At 43.6% G+C, this 16,790-nt stretch overlaps 1 protein-coding gene across 1 annotated transcript in view; it reads left to right on the forward strand.

Moving 5' to 3' along the window:
• LOC6602649 (protein argonaute-3) overlaps nucleotides 1-16,790 on the forward strand; it is a 250,712-nt gene that overhangs the window by 165,412 nt on the left and 68,510 nt on the right. The window contains exon 6 of the mRNA XM_026987827.1: nucleotides 11,874-12,006. Within this exon, the coding sequence (XP_026843628.1) occupies nucleotides 11,874-12,006 (133 nt within the window). The remainder of the gene's footprint in view (nucleotides 1-11,873; nucleotides 12,007-16,790) is intronic.

The raw sequence follows: 16,790 nt of genomic DNA on the forward strand, positions 1-16,790 counted from the left end.
CGAAAGCAGATATACCCAGAGAAGTTTCCCAGTGGATTCTGTATATGGAGGACTTTACATTCAAAGTAGTACACCGCCCAGGAACAAAATGAGACACGTGGACTGTCTCAGTCGTTTTCCGCAGACATGCATGTTCGTGACGACGGAGCTAACAGCTCGGATGAAGAAAGCACAGCAGGATGACGATTTCATCAAAGCCACAGTTGCGATCCTGAAGCAGCACCCATATCAAGACTACAAGCTAAAAGGAGGTCTTCTCTTCAAATCTGTAAATGGCAAGGGAAATCATTCAAGGATCGCATGAAGTTGGACATTTCTCCACAGCGAAGACAATGCACTCAGTTCAGCAGCAATACTGGATTCCGCACCTTGAACGGAAAGTAAATAAGTTGATTACTAATTGTATCAGTTGTATAATTTTCAGCAAAAAGTTGGGAAAACAAGAAGGCTATCTTCATTGCATTGACAAGGGTGACAGACCACTATACACGCTGCACGTTGATCATTTGGGACCAATGGATGCGACAGCCAAGCAATACAAGTACATTTTTGCTGTGGTAGATGCATTCTCCAAGTTTGTGTGGCTGTTCCCAACTAAGTCAACAGGTCACGAAGAAGTTGTGAAGAGGCTGAGAGATTGGTCATTTGTGTTTGGTTTTCCCAAGCGCATAGTCAGCGACAGAGGAGCAGCGTTTACATCCAACACATTCAGCGAGTTTCTCAACGAGAACAAAGTCGAACATGTGTGTACAACGACAGGTGTGGCGAGAGGCAACGGTCAGATTGAGCGGGTGAACCGTTCAATTTTGGGTATCGCAAAGCTCTCAGCTCAGGAGTCAACGAAGTGGTACAAGCATGTGCCAAAGGTTCAGATGGCGATTAATTCGCATGTGCATTCTACGTTGAATTCGTCGCCATTCGAGGTCTTGTTTGGGACAAAGATGCACAGACAAGCTGAAAGTCGACTATTGGAGGTTCTCAACGAGGAGTTGGTTACGCAGTTTAACAACGAGCGCCAAGAACTGCGTGACCAAGCGAAACAAAACATTGAGAAGGCGCAAGAGGTGTACAAGCGCAATTATGATAAAAAACGACGACCTGAGCACGGCTACTGACTAGGAGACATGGTCGCGATCAAGAGGACGCAGTTCGTCGCAGGACGCAAGTTGGCCAGCGAGTATCTAGGCCCATATGAAGTCACCAAGGTAAAGCGGAACGGTCGCTACGACGTCAGAAAGGTTGCTCAAGTCGAGGGGCCAAACATCACCGCAACGAGCAGTGACAATATGAAGCTATGGCGTTTTCCTCAGAGAACGAGGATATATTATCATCTGGGACAGATGAAGATGAGTAGGAGGGCCGAATGTAAAGGACAGTGTATCAAGCAGTTAACACTATCCCATCTAAATTAACATTTGAACTTAAGATACCATCGATAAGACCTAACCGATATAACCAGACTTAACCGATGTTTAAAAGACCTAGCCGATAAGGGGTTATCGATATGGGAGTCGGTTGTTGGAAGTAGAAGCAGAAAGTTGAACAAAAAGTCGGAAGAAAGGAATCATTAATTGCACATCTTAAATCAAACACTTTGTACTCTTTTTCGATCAAAACATTATTAATAAACGATACTTTAATATTAATCTTACATTTGGGGGCTCGTCCGCGTCGAATAAAGAGCTCAGAGTGTGTGAAAAAGAAAAACAGAAGAAAGCAGAAGCTGATGCAAGAAGAGGATTGTTGAAAAGTTGTTAAAGTTGTTGTTTGTAGCTACATGAAGTTGTAAAGTTGTTGTTGGTGGCTATAAACATTAAGTTGAACAATCAAAATTCTGTGAGCATAACAGTAGACACGGATTTTAATAAAATATCAGTCGTTTAATTCGGATGAAAAATTGTGAAATTCATTGTCGCGTCGCAGCGTCGCCTTGTCCGTGCGCAGTACATACATAAGCAGAAAAAACACGCATAGACACGTTGTGTGTGATACACACTTATAAACAGAAAAGACAAGCACTCGTCGGGTACACAGACACAAGTCGAAAAGAGCCGCAAAATGATGCAAACACCGCCGCCGTTGCACTGGAAAGAGAGAGAGAAGGAAGAAGCTGTACCAGGAACGTCGCGCCCGAGTGCAAACGAGATGGAAGATTTAGAAAATGCGGAAAACAATACTGATGACAAGATTGATCAAATGATAAAGTTGCTAAGTTTGAAAGTGCTTTGCGATGAGCAACGAGAAATGAAGATCGCTCCAGATAATTTTACAAAAGTTGTGAGCGATTGTGATGGAAAATCGGTTCCCATAGAAAAATGGTTTGAGATTTTCGAAAAAAATGCCGACGCATATGAGCTTACTGAAAAGCAAAAGTATGTGCAGGCCAGAGGAAAAATGACCGGTGCAGCTAAGCTTTTCCTTGAAGCAGAATGCGTGTGCATGAGGAACTCAAGAACGTATTATTGGATGAATTCACATGTAGCTATAACAGTGCAGACATTCATAAGCTGCTGCAAGAAAGAACGAGGAAGAGTAGTGAGTCGATGCACGAGTACTTGCTGCAGATGAGAAAAATAGCAGCAGTCGGACATGTTGAAGACGCGGCTGTTATAAGCCATATTGTGAACGGTCTGGACATAAGAAAAGAGTATAAGTATGCCATGTATCGCTGTAAGACCTTCAGGGTCTTGAAAGAAGAGTTCGATATCTATGATCGTTTGAACATATTGGAGAAGAAGGGCAATAACGAACATCATAAGACGAGTTTCAAGCAGCAAAGTGGGCAAAGCGGTAAAAAAGAATATTGCTATAACTGTGGATCAGGAGAACACAAACGCAAAGACTGCAAAGCCGAAACGAAGTGTTTTAAGTGCAATCAGAATGGTCACATTTCGCGTAACTGTCCTTATGAAGCTGATAAAGTTGATAAAGTTCGCGTCATTTTGGATCGCAGTCGCATGAAAAAAATTCAAATAAACGGCATTGTAGTTGACTGTCTTGTGGATACAGGGTCAGATGTAACCATAATCAAAGAGAGTATGTTGAAGACCATGAAAAACGTTAAACTTTTAAAGTGCACAACTATGTTGCGCGGTCTGGGTCAGATATCAACAAAGCCTGTTGGATACTTTAATGCAGAAGTTACCGTGGATAACTTGCAGACCACACAGAAGTTTTTAGTAGTCCCCAGTAGCCAGATTGATTTCGACGCACTTTTGGGGCATGATTTCATTAAAAAGTTCCGTTTCGTCGCTGATATGCAAGGATACACGTTCTTGAAGAATGACGCAGATCCTGTGCCAACAGATGAGCATGCTCTTATATATAATGTAACTGAAGAGTCATCCTTTGTAGCTCCACCGCAATATCGAAAAGACGTTGAACAGATGATAAGAAACAGTTACCAAATGCCCACAGAAGTGGCAAAGCAGTCTCCAATTCAACTGAAGATAGTTCCCGACGGAGTAATCAAGCCGTTTCATCACTCACCGAGTCGTTTATCGACAGACGAAGCCAGTGCCGTAAAGAAGCAAGTCGAAGAATGGATCGAGCAAGGAATCGTACGCAAGTCGTCTTCAAATGTAGCGAGCAGAGTTGTCGTCGTGAAGAAAAAAGATGGTACACTTAGAGTTTGCGTAGACTACAGGAAGTTAAACAGCATGGTATTGCTGGACTGCTTCCCAGTCCCGATCATGGAGGAAGTCTTGGAAAAGCTGCAGTCGGCTAAGTGGTTTACCATAATGGACCTTGAAAACGGATTTTCCATGTGCCTATGAAAGAGCAAAGCAAGTCGTATACGGCCTTCGTCACAAAGGAGGGATTATTCGAGTTTAATAAAGCGCCTTTCGGATTCAAGAACTCGCCAGCTGCGTTCATTCGGTTCGTAAGCTATATTTTTCAAGAATTAATCAACTCTGACATTATGCAGCTTTATATGGACGACATAATTGTTTACGCCGCGTCGCCCGAGGTATGCATGAGGAAGACGAAGTTGGTTCTGGAGACAGCTGCGCAGTTTGGCCTAAAGATCAAGTGGAAGAAATGTAGCTTCCTGCAGCCACGCATTAGCTTTCTGGGCCATATCATTGAGGACGGGAGAATCTGGCCCGGCAAAGAGAAGACAGCAGCTGTCAGTCGGTGTGCTACGCCCAAAGACATTAAAGCTCTTCAAGCATTTCTGGGACTCACAGGCTTTTTCAGAAAGTTCATCCCTGGCTATGCACAAGTTGCCCGGCCGCTCACGAATCTACTTAGGAAGGAAGCAGTTTTCAACATTGGCGAAGCAGAGCAACAGTCGCTACAAACCTTAAAGAATCTGCTTGTAATCGCACCTGTATTAAATTTATACTCACGAGAAGCGCCAACGGAACTCCACACGGATGCATCCAAAGAAGGTTTCGGAGCAGTTTTGTTGCAGCAGTTTGATGGCAATTTCCACCCGATTTACTATTGGAGTAAAAAGACTACACAAGCTGAGTCCAAACGTCACAGTTACTATTTGGAGGTCAAAGCTGCATACCTCGCACTCAAGAAGTTTCGTCACTACCTGTTGGGGATCAAATTTGATCTTGCCACTGACTGTGGGGTGTTTAAGCAGATAACAACGAAAGCAGATATACCCAGAGAAGTTTCCCAGTGGATTCTGTATATGGAGGACTTTACATTCAAAGTAGTACACCGCCCAGGAACAAAATGAGACACGTGGACTGTCTCAGTCGTTTTCCGCAGACATGCATGTTCGTGACGACGGAGCTAACAGCTCGGATGAAGAAAGCACAGCAGGATGACGATTTCATCAAAGCCACAGTTGCGATCCTGAAGCAGCACCCATATCAAGACTACAAGCTAAAAGGAGGTCTTCTCTTCAAATCTGTAAATGGCAAGGGAAATCATTCAAGGATCGCATGAAGTTGGACATTTCTCCACAGCGAAGACAATGCACTCAGTTCAGCAGCAATACTGGATTCCGCACCTTGAACGGAAAGTAAATAAGTTGATTACTAATTGTATCAGTTGTATAATTTTCAGCAAAAAGTTGGGAAAACAAGAAGGCTATCTTCATTGCATTGACAAGGGTGACAGACCACTATACACGCTGCACGTTGATCATTTGGGACCAATGGATGCGACAGCCAAGCAATACAAGTACATTTTTGCTGTGGTAGATGCATTCTCCAAGTTTGTGTGGCTGTTCCCAACTAAGTCAACAGGTCACGAAGAAGTTGTGAAGAGGCTGAGAGATTGGTCATTTGTGTTTGGTTTTCCCAAGCGCATAGTCAGCGACAGAGGAGCAGCGTTTACATCCAACACATTCAGCGAGTTTCTCAACGAGAACAAAGTCGAACATGTGTGTACAACGACAGGTGTGGCGAGAGGCAACGGTCAGATTGAGCGGGTGAACCGTTCAATTTTGGGTATCGCAAAGCTCTCAGCTCAGGAGTCAACGAAGTGGTACAAGCATGTGCCAAAGGTTCAGATGGCGATTAATTCGCATGTGCATTCTACGTTGAATTCGTCGCCATTCGAGGTCTTGTTTGGGACAAAGATGCACAGACAAGCTGAAAGTCGACTATTGGAGGTTCTCAACGAGGAGTTGGTTACGCAGTTTAACAACGAGCGCCAAGAACTGCGTGACCAAGCGAAACAAAACATTGAGAAGGCGCAAGAGGTGTACAAGCGCAATTATGATAAAAAACGACGACCTGAGCACGGCTACTGACTAGGAGACATGGTCGCGATCAAGAGGACGCAGTTCGTCGCAGGACGCAAGTTGGCCAGCGAGTATCTAGGCCCATATGAAGTCACCAAGGTAAAGCGGAACGGTCGCTACGACGTCAGAAAGGTTGCTCAAGTCGAGGGGCCAAACATCACCGCAACGAGCAGTGACAATATGAAGCTATGGCGTTTTCCTCAGAGAACGAGGATATATTATCATCTGGGACAGATGAAGATGAGTAGGAGGGCCGAATGTAAAGGACAGTGTATCAAGCAGTTAACACTATCCCATCTAAATTAACATTTGAACTTAAGATACCATCGATAAGACCTAACCGATATAACCAGACTTAACCGATGTTTAAAAGACCTAGCCGATAAGGGGCTATCGATATGGGAGTCGGTTGTTGGAAGTAGAAGCAGAAAGTTGAACAAAAAGTCGGAAGAACAGAATCATTAATTGCACATCTTAAATCAAACACTTTGTACTCTTTTTCGATCAAAACATTATTAATAAAAGATACTTTAATATTAATCTTACATAAATATTCCTCACATGGCCTTCGTTTTTACTTTCACTTATAGGCCATTCTACATTTCCATATTTCAAAAGCCATAACGGATCGTGACATACACTCCGATAATGATGTCGTGTACGATATCAATAAAAAATAAAATCTTGCTCAAAATATTTATGTGCAATTCTAAATCTTTTTTAATAATGCCTATTATGCGCGCCACTTCATCTATAGCCGTTCGCAGACGTATGTCTGCAGCGTACGTCTAAGGCCCTTGAGAATTCGGAAAATTTTTTCCAAGTTAAACGTTATGATGACTCCGGTCCGGCGGGCTCTAGTGGCGATTTTTTACTTTAAATTATGAGATAATTTATGAACAAATAAAACAAGTGCTCGACTTCAAAGCATTTATTGGACTGGTCGCAGCCAGAGATCGCAATAACTCCCCGACTCCACCGCCGAACCGATCTTGCATGCGCAGAGAGCAGTACAAGAGCGCGGCGTGTGAGAGCAAAAGCTCTGCTCACATCGCACACGCTAAGATAGGGTAATTAAGATCGTCTGCTGCAACATTCCGGCCCCGTTGAAGACCTCCGGTATTTCAACCGTCTATTGACAGTTTTGCCAGTTTGTGTATGGGGCGTTTAATTACGCCAGTGGGTGTTCGCACCTCGGCGATGCACACTCTCCCATCTTCTCCCTTGATTGCGGCCACCACTCGTCCTGTGGTCCACTTCTGTGGAGTGTGTTGTCCTCGTGGACGAGCACCAGACAGCCAATGTCCAAGTCTGGCCCTTTGGTAGCCCACTGGTGACGCTTCTGCAGGCTGATCAAGTACGCGAAGTTTCCCCTGCTTCATCTGTCGTCTTGATCTGATTCGGGCGGCAGCGAAAGAAGCGGCTGCCCGATCAGCAGGGGCCCTGGCGTTAGCGCTTCTCCATCGCTGGGATCGTTGCCTGGGGACGCGATTGGCCGAGCTTGGCGTTGCCCACTCCGCGTACCAACCTCTGCTTGGCTGATTTGACGACTGCCTCCCACAATCCGCTGAAGTGTGGTGCTCTCGGTGGTATGAAATACCACTCGACGCCTTGGCGCGCTGCGTACGTCTTGAGCCGGTCCTGGTTCCTCTGGTACGCTTGATGAAGCTCGTTCAGCACCTTGCTCGCGCCCACGAAGTTGGTGGCGTTGTCGCTGTACACCTTCTCCGGAAGGCCTCTTCTCCCGATGAACCTTGTAAAAACAGATAAAGAATGGGCCGCAGAAATCTACCCCACAAATCAAAAAGGGCCGAGCTCTTCGCACTCTATCAGCTGGCAGGTTTCCCATTATCTATCCCTGTAGGACTGGCTTGTATCGGAAGCAGTGCACACAATTTCTCAGGATTCTTGTACATGCTTCTCGAGCATTGATTAGCCATATCTGCTGCCTTAGCAACGAAACCATGATTTTGGCGCCTGCATGGTAGTGAGTCCGGTACAAATTGCGAAGCGTCAAGCGACTTTTGCGACAGCAGCAGAGGAAATTTGGCGTCGTACGGAATTTCTGCGTTGAGCAACTTTCCTCCCACTCGAATCAGTTGAAGCGTTACTCCGTCGAGTTCGCTCGTATGTATGAACGGGTTTAGTCGTTGAAAATGCGGTGACAGGATTTCCGACCTCGCTAGCTTGTGGAATTCTGGTCCCAGCTCGTGTCTTTGGACTACTTCTACCAGCCTTAGAAATGAGACCTTAAGTTCTTTGGCTGACAGAACGACCTCTCGACTACGCTTGCTTCCTTGTAGGAACCGGTTGACATATAATCCGAAGCAATTTCTCAAAAGAACAGCATCTTTCAATCAACTCGATGAAATCATTGGCCTGACACTTTGCCACTGAATGTGTTGCCAAACACTTCTTGTTTTCCGACCGTTCCATTTCTGGGGACCACTCAACCTGATGTAGACATGGCCACTCCTCATAATTCCTGAGCAGAAATTGGGGACCATCAGTCCACAAATCGGCTGGGTTTTGCTCAGTAGCAACGTGCCGCCAAGTCACACCGCCTGAAGATTCCTGGATTTCAGCAACCCTGTTGGCCACAAACGTTGCTAGCGTGGCTGGATCCCTTTCCAGGCAGTACAAGGTGATTTGGGAGTCCGACCAAAAGTTCACACTTTCGATCATAAATTTATCCAGGAGCGGTTTTACTTGAGCCCATAAAGTGGATAACAGGAGTGCTGCGCACAATTCGAGTCTTGGAATCGATTTCGTTTTTACCATCACTGGTACGGATTTAAATGCAGCATCCGTACGCTTCACCTGATGCGTCTGCGAATCCGTGAATCTGAACGCTTTTATGCGTGGGAAGGCCAATGTAGCGAGGTATGGTTATCTTGTCTAATTCAAACAAATTTGGCTTGAAGTGGTTCCAACTCGGGTGCAAACTCATGGGAACCGACTCGTCCCAATCCAACTTTTGCAGCCACAATTGCTGCAGCAATAACTAGGGCAGTTATTAAGGGACATAATAACCCTAATGGGTCGAACAATCGGGACGCAACTGACAAGATGTTTCGCTTTGTAGGGGTCAATGAATCAAATGAGTCATCTAAATGATGCGGATTCCATCTAATTCCGAGCGTTTTAACAGACGACGAAGGATCAAACTGCAGCGATTTCTTCTGGCCACTATCGGACTGCAGCTGGGGATGATTTGACGCCCACTTGGCCAACTTAAAACCCCCGGTTTCTAAGACCTCGCACACTTCCAGCCGAATACGATCTAAATCCTAAATCTAAATCCTCCTGTAAGCATATCATCAACGTAAAAGTCACTTGTGATGCAATAGGATGGGACTCAGCATAAGCGTCTGCCAATTCAACGAGACAGCGGATGGCCAGAAATGGAGCTGAGGCTGTCCCATAAGTAACCGTATTCAGGCGATACGTTTGAACATCTACGTTTGCCTTATCCCTCCACAGAATCAATTGGAAATTACGGTCTTCTTCGGCGACCTGAACTTGCCTATACATTTTGGAGATGTCAGCTGTGAGCGCAAAACGATTTAATCGAAATCGGGCAAGAGTTACGTAAAGCTCCCTCTGAATATTTGCACCCACCAACAAAGTCTCATTTAATGAGATTGAAGTCTTTGTTTTGATCATAGCTCGCAAACGACGGTCAACACTTTTTCCCTTTGCTGTCTCGTCACTGAAAAATCCGAAAAAGACCACGAAGACACGGTCTCTCACTGAGCAGAACACTTTTTGTCTCTTCGCTTGTGCTATGTGTTTCGGGTTTTCGGGTGAGCCCGACACCCGATCGTGTCTCACAATAACAACTTAGAGAGACACTTTGGTGAAGCGAAAAATTTGCAAAATTGGCAAACGAACATTTTCGTTTTGATTTTCACGATTCATTTTAAGCTCCAATAGTCAAACCGTATAGAATTCACAAAAATTTTTCGTTTGCTCGCGGCAAGATGTTCAGTGAAGAACAGGAACAAAAGAGAAGTGAAAAAATCGGTCTTTGCTTGAGCGAAGAGCGAGTTGAGCAAAAACAGATTTGATGGGGTCTTTTCAGGTCTGGCAGCCCCACTTCAAAACGGCCCAACTCGAGCCTGCGTAGTCTGCTTAAAGTTTTGTTCACAAGCCAATTGTTCAGCTGTATATACAGGCTTCGACTTCTCTGGGACCTGTTCCAATTGCCAAAAGCGCTTCACTAGAGAGTCGAGAGAGCAATGATCGCTACCAACAGCGATATTGCATACAGCATACTGCGCTGATGCCTTTTATTTTCCTGATACAATCCATCCCAACAATGTTTTCTGGATTGATGGATGTTCGGAACTTGCCTTTAATTGGCCTACACACATTAACTCAAAAAAGGTTTCTGCCCCTATCAATAAGACAACCTTAGCAGGCTTGTAAAAATGCGGGTCTGCCAGCTACAGGTTTGCTGGTATCTTCCATGGGGCGAAATTGACAACATGATCGGGTTGGTATGTGGAAATCGACCTTAATACCCAAAAATCGGAATCAAAGTTGTGAGCGTGGATACGAGATTGGACAGAAGTATGAATCTTGTGCCTTATGACGGAAGAGTTTTTTCCAACAGTTGTGATATTAAGGCACGAATCATCACGGCGGAGTCGTAAGCGCTGGGCTAGATCCTCGGATATAAAATTAATTTGGGAGCCGGAATCTAGAAGTGCCCGTGCACACTGAAATTGTCCGGACCGATCTTACACCTTTCCAACAGAAGTAACAAGAATAACTTGGTCAGCACTAGCAACGTGACTAGAATAAGCTGTCTGAGGCTCAGACGATGACGAATGTTCTACTGGCACAGAACTAGGCCCATTTTGCTGTGGCTTTACCCCGTATCTATGAAGCAGAGTGTTATGGGGCTTAGAGCACACTCGACTCGTCTTGTACCTCGTCACTGTATGACCTGGCTTCAAACAATTTATGCACAGTCGGAGTTGCTTGGTGATGTCGAACCGTTGAAGAAAAAGAAGAGCACTAAACGATTGACAATTGCTTATGGTATGATTCCCCGCGTGCACCAGCTACATTTCGAATCAGCTCGCCTATCCGTTTTTGCACATGAAAATGACGATTTAGTGGGTCCTTTACTTGTCTCTTGTTTAGTTGTTCCCTTATTCCGTGTTGACTCTTCGGCAGCTCGATGCTGATAGCGCCGATTCAACTGGGCTGCGCACTCGGATCCAGTTGCTCTTCGAACCGCGACTTCGGTGTGGGATCTACTTTAGACAGCGCTATGTGAATTAGCATCGCGCTATTTATGTCTTTTTCACTTCCTAACGACTGCAGAGAGGAATAGATGGCTGATACCGTGTCAATGAGGGACCTAAGGCATGAAGCAGAAGCTTCTGTTGTGCTGGGAATGTCAAACAACCGTAGAGATCTGAAACGCCTTCACCGTTCCCAATGCATCGTCAACGAGACACGACAGTGAGTGGTATATATTTGTATATATATTATATTTGTATATTTTTTCCGAGCTAAGCGTTATGATGACTCCGGTCCAGCGGGCTCTAGTTGCGATTTTTAATTTAAAATTTCAGGTAATTTATGAACAAATAAAACAAGTGCTCGACTTCAAAGCATTTATTGGACTGGTCGCAGCCAGAGATCGCAATAACTCCCCGACTCCACCGCCGAGCCGATCTTGCATGCGCAGAGAGCAGTACAAGAGCGCGGCGTGTGAGAGCAAAAGCTCTGCTCACAACATCGCACACGCTGAGATAGGGTAATAAAGATCGTCTGCTGCAACAGCCCTCATACCGTCTATAAAACCATTGATTTTGCATCTCTCTGGGTTGGTGCAGCATTGTAAGCCAGTCGTAGGATCCGCGATATGTCTATCGCGAACTCTTGAAGCGACTCTCTGTAACGATCTACCCTGACCTTCAGCTCCAAGCTATGAACTTTTCGCATGTGGTCACCTCCATATCGCCTTAACAGCCTTGAAATTCAATTTACCTGCGTCGAGAATCGATTTCTGCACATCAGTAGAAAAACCCTTCAACCAAAGCGCCATACTTAACATTATTAAATTAAATATTTAACTAATTAAGTTAATATAGTGATAGTTTCTTAACAGAATACATTTTCATAGATTATTGTTCGTTTTCAGAGATGGCGTTGGAGATGGTCAACTAAGTACGTGCTCTAGGTACGAAATTCCGCAATTTGCCTCTATTTGCGATAATCGTATAAAATTGACATTTATCGTAGTTCAAAAACGCGTTAATACTCGGATTTTTTCGGTAAGATACCAGTACTACTTAAATATGCTAAAATAGTTTTGCGTTTAGTTATTTTCACTGATATAACGTTAATAGAAGAAGAATCTCTATCAGGATTTAATGCCCCGAAAATATTATGTCTCAAATGTCACTGCTGTAGTATTTACTAAATCTAAAAACATTAGATAGATAATCATTTGAAACGCAACCAAAAACCAGGGGTAACGTGATATTCGGTACACAGTCAGTATATATGTGAGCTTATTTATATATGATATTATTTATGAAATTTATGTAATATTTAAAAAAAATGACTGTTTGCAAGGGGGCGGATCGAGACGTTGCTATCCAGCGTCGAATTGCAGTATGTATACAAATGAAGAAGTCAGAATGGTTCCAATAAATGTGTTCCATGTATTTTCGTATATGTGCGAATATATGCATGACGGGGCAGGTTGTAGCGGGGGTGGAATCGAAACTTATTCTAGCTTACATGCTATGACAACGGTAAACGACGTGCGGATCGTAAGAGCGTACAGAACCGACAGAGTGAGAGCTAGGCAGAGGGCGATCTAACTGGCTGTTAACTGAGCGCGGTACCCAGCAGCGATAACAGGCTGGTAGCCTGGGGTGCTAACATCGCGGTTGCCCTGTTACAGCTGCTTCCCTGAATTTTTATAGATCGCAGTAAAAAGGTCTCGGAACGAAGGCCAGCGGACGTAATCCCCAGCGAAAACTTCTATGTCGCTTGGGGGAGTCTGCAGCTGCCGTGGAAATCTGGCTGTGCGGAAGGACGGACTGCTGGTTGTTGGAGCTGATCAGTGAGATCAGCAAAGCACTGTACATACACCGTAAAGCAGTCATCGAATTTCGATTGAAGGTCCGCTTCAGACTGCGAACCCTCTTCAGCCACAAATGCGAAACAATTCTTATGCTCTATCTCAACTTCCGCCCACATGCTTCGGATTTGGTCCAGGCCGTGGAAGGCGAAGCGGATGGAGTTCGGGGATCCGGAAGGTTTATTCGCTCTCCGAAATGCGTAAGTACGGCAGTTGCGGCGGATTGAGCCATTGTGTGGGAGTGTCGAGAGCAGCTTACACTGCTTTGCGTACGCGCTGGCACCTTAAGCGGGACAGGCGACGGGAACAGGACCGATTTTGTCTTCGCAACAGCGGAACTTGTGGTGGGCCCTGGAGTACCTGGGTACTTCACTTTGCGAGTCACCCAGGTGGCCGCTTCTGGGGCGGAAGAGCTGCTTGGGCTTTTGTTACCTGGAGAGGTCACCGGTAAAAGTTGTTTTTTCTCCTCGCGACCTGGTAGAGTACATACGGATACCCCAACAAGAGCAGAAAGAAATATTTATTTTTCAAAGCCACTACTATCGTAATAAACCGGAAGGTCTCGAGCTTTTGCTGGAATGCACTTATTGGATCAACTTGGAATGTTTACGTTTACTGCTGAAGAGCTGAGGAGAGGAACGGTCACACTGACTATGGAAATATTCGAAAATATTGTCAGTATGGTGTTCCTCCGTTTAGCTTTGCAACGAATTAGGTAGTGGGATGTTGACTGCTGTATGTGTGATGGAAGCCTATCGGAAAAAATAACAAGAAAATACACTTGGTATTTGGCACTCGGGTGCATTCAATGGATGTTGAACCGAAAAACTAGTTAAACAGTTATAAACTGTGGATTTTCGATTAACTTTGTCAAACCTTTTGATATTTGTTTCGCGATTTAATAAAGCTACTATCGGTGTTGATAGTGATCGATAGGTCGCCCAGCCCTAGGCTTACGGGTGGTTTACGTCGGCTTTGATGAAAGGCTGCTGGCGATCGGTGTTGCATTACATGAGGGAGCTAGGAATGTGAGACTCCATGGTTTTATGCTTAGCTTTAATTGTTCCTCATGAGTGGCATGATTCTAGGGAATCGACCTCTTGAGAGTGGCCTGATGGATGGCGTGGATGTATTTTTAGCCACTCCTCGTTCCACAGAATCAAATTACTTTTTGAGGTAGGGCGTCGTTTGGCCACCCTTTTCTTTAACAAGGGGGGGACGTGTCAATCACTTTGTTGCAATTGTAAAGTAGCCAAGTGCGGCAAAGGAATGATTTGTGCTTTGGATCATTGTCCTGGTACAGCTTGTATTTGAGTTTGCTGGTGTTCTGTGGATCAACGTAGCCAAAAATGTCCAAATAAAATTCTTTTGTCATAATGTCATTGAAAATGCGCAGCTCTCCAACACCTTTGGAAGAAATACAGCCCCAAACCATCACTGAAAGCTTGCCAAATTTCACAGTGGGCACAATGTTCTTTGACTGGAGGGCTGTATTCGGCTTACGCCAAACTTTTCCAGGCCCATCATTATAATACAGCATGATCTTGGTTTCGTCACAAAAAATCACGTCGTCCCAGTACTCGAGAGGCTTGTCAACATTATATATCGCAAAGTTTAAGCGTTTCTCAATATTAGCTGTGGACAGCAACGGCTTCTTCCTTGCCACGTGTGAGGAGTATCTGTGGACATTTAAAACTTTTCGCACAGTCTCAGGGCAAACGGTCTTGTTTAGATTAATTTTTATATCATTGACCTGAGGCTCTGAGGGTTGTTTGTGGCTTATTTTCCACGGTTTTCAATATTTTCGAGTAATCCCGCCGAGCCTATTTTCTTTTTCCGCACGTTTAATAATATTAAAGACTGTTCTCAACTTAATATTGAACATCTTGGCCAACTCTTTAGCTGTCTTTCTTTTGCCATAATTAAAATATACCAATTGTATCAGATTATCTTCTGTTCGTTTACCGGGCATTGCTAAAACTTCAAATAACACAAGAAACTGAACTGAATGCAAGAAAATTTGTAAACGAATGACTGCAAAGAAGACTTAAGAAAAGCACGCGGCTGATCGTTTTTGATTTTGATGTCCCGTTTGTTTTTCCTTCGTCTTCTTTCAATCAGTGTTTACATATTGCAAAGAATTAATAGACAGAGTCATACATGCCGCTTTTTTGTTTTTTTTTTAATTTCTTTACCGTTTGTCTTGGAATTTTGCCCTTTTTTCCGTCATACCTACAGCTTAAACACATTTTGATAACAGTTAATAAAAAAAATTCTCCAAACTTATGCCTTTACTCATATTTTCCATGTTGAAGTCAAACTTATGTGCCTTTTTACATTTTGCAAACAATTAATAGACATACTGTTCTTGTTGTTAGCCTTGTGGTTTATAATAACTCATAATTACGAATAAAGTGTTCACAATATTATTCCAAATAACCCGAAATCTTATTATTACTTATATATGTACATTTTTTGTTAAATTTTTTTATTTTTTTTTTATCTTTTTTTTATTTTTTTTTTAATTATGGTTGATCAGACCGTTATCATAAAACATTTTTGTTTTTTTTTTATTTTTATTTATTATCCATGTTTAACCTATCTTTATGAACTTGTTGTGCTTTATTATTACATTGTTATTGGTTTCTATTCTTATGACCTTAAATGGTCCTATATAAACTGGTTCTAAATTGTGACCAGTCTCGTTTTTAAACAAAACTTGGTCTCCTAATTTTAGCTTAAAATCTAAAACTTTATGATCATAAAATTTCTTTTGCTTAGCTTTATTTTCTTTTAAAACTATTCTCGCTCTTTTATAAGCGGTTTCTAATCTAAATTTAACCTCTCTAGCGTAATCAGCTATTAAATTGAATCGGTAGGTTATATTGTTTACCGAATAAAAGTTCGTATTGCTTTCTTTGGGACAAGAAGTATTGGGCCATTGTATTCTGATACGGAAGGTTCTAATATTTTATCCGAGATGAGTTTTGTGACTTGTTTGTTAGCTCCTCTTTGTTAGTATGAGGTATTATGTATTTATACCCGATACTCAAAATGAGTATTGGGGTATATTAGTTTTGTGGTAAAAGTGGATGAGTGTAACGTCCAGAAGGAATCGTTTCCGACCCCATAAAGTATATACATTAGTCAAATCGATTGAGCCCTGTGTGTCTGTCCGTCCGTCTGACCGTCTGTCCGTCCGTCCGTCCGTCCGTCTGTCCGTCCGTCCGTCCGTCCGTCCGTCCGTCTGTCCGTCCTTATTAGCGCCTAGTGCTCAAAGACTATAAGAGCTAGAGCAACGATGTTTTGGATCCAGACTTCTGTGATATTTCACTGCTACAAGAATATTTTAAAACTTTGCCCCGCCCACTTCCGCCCCCACAAAGGGCGAAAATCTGTGGCATCCACAATTTCGACGATACGAAAAAACTAAAAGCGCAGAATCGTAGTAGATGACTATATCTTCTAGAATCAATAAAACAATTTCATTCTTTCTCGCTCTGTCTCTCTCTAACACACAGGTTTCATGGTCGGTTTTGCCAATTGCAAAATACGAGTTTAAGGATCTCAGAACCTATAAGAGCTAGAGCAACCAAATTTTTTTTGGACGTTGACATGCAATGACTGCATCTTTCAAGAGGCGATGCAGTTACTGCACCATCAAGTGGCCCGTGTGATACCAGCAGAAGGCTGTTACGCGCGGATCCCAGGCAAAACGCAGCCCTCCTCCCGCCCAACCGACCGAGGGGCGCTGCCGCATGACGCGCGTTGCGTAGCCGAACCAAACGCGAACATGCAAGAAAGATAGCTATTAGACTAACATTCGAGGAAAATTAGCACTAAACTTACTAAGAAACTAAGCATGCAATCAAAATACAAATACCACTACAGTTACTAATTAATAGAAAGGTGTGTAAGGATTAATAATTTAATAAGAGGAAGAGAATTAGTGTTGGATATAATATG

This window comes from Drosophila persimilis, unplaced genomic scaffold (assembly GCF_003286085.1).
Source record: "Drosophila persimilis strain 14011-0111.01,24,50 unplaced genomic scaffold, DperRS2 tig00000124-arrow-pilon, whole genome shotgun sequence".
NCBI lineage: Eukaryota > Metazoa > Arthropoda > Insecta > Diptera > Drosophilidae > Drosophila > Drosophila persimilis.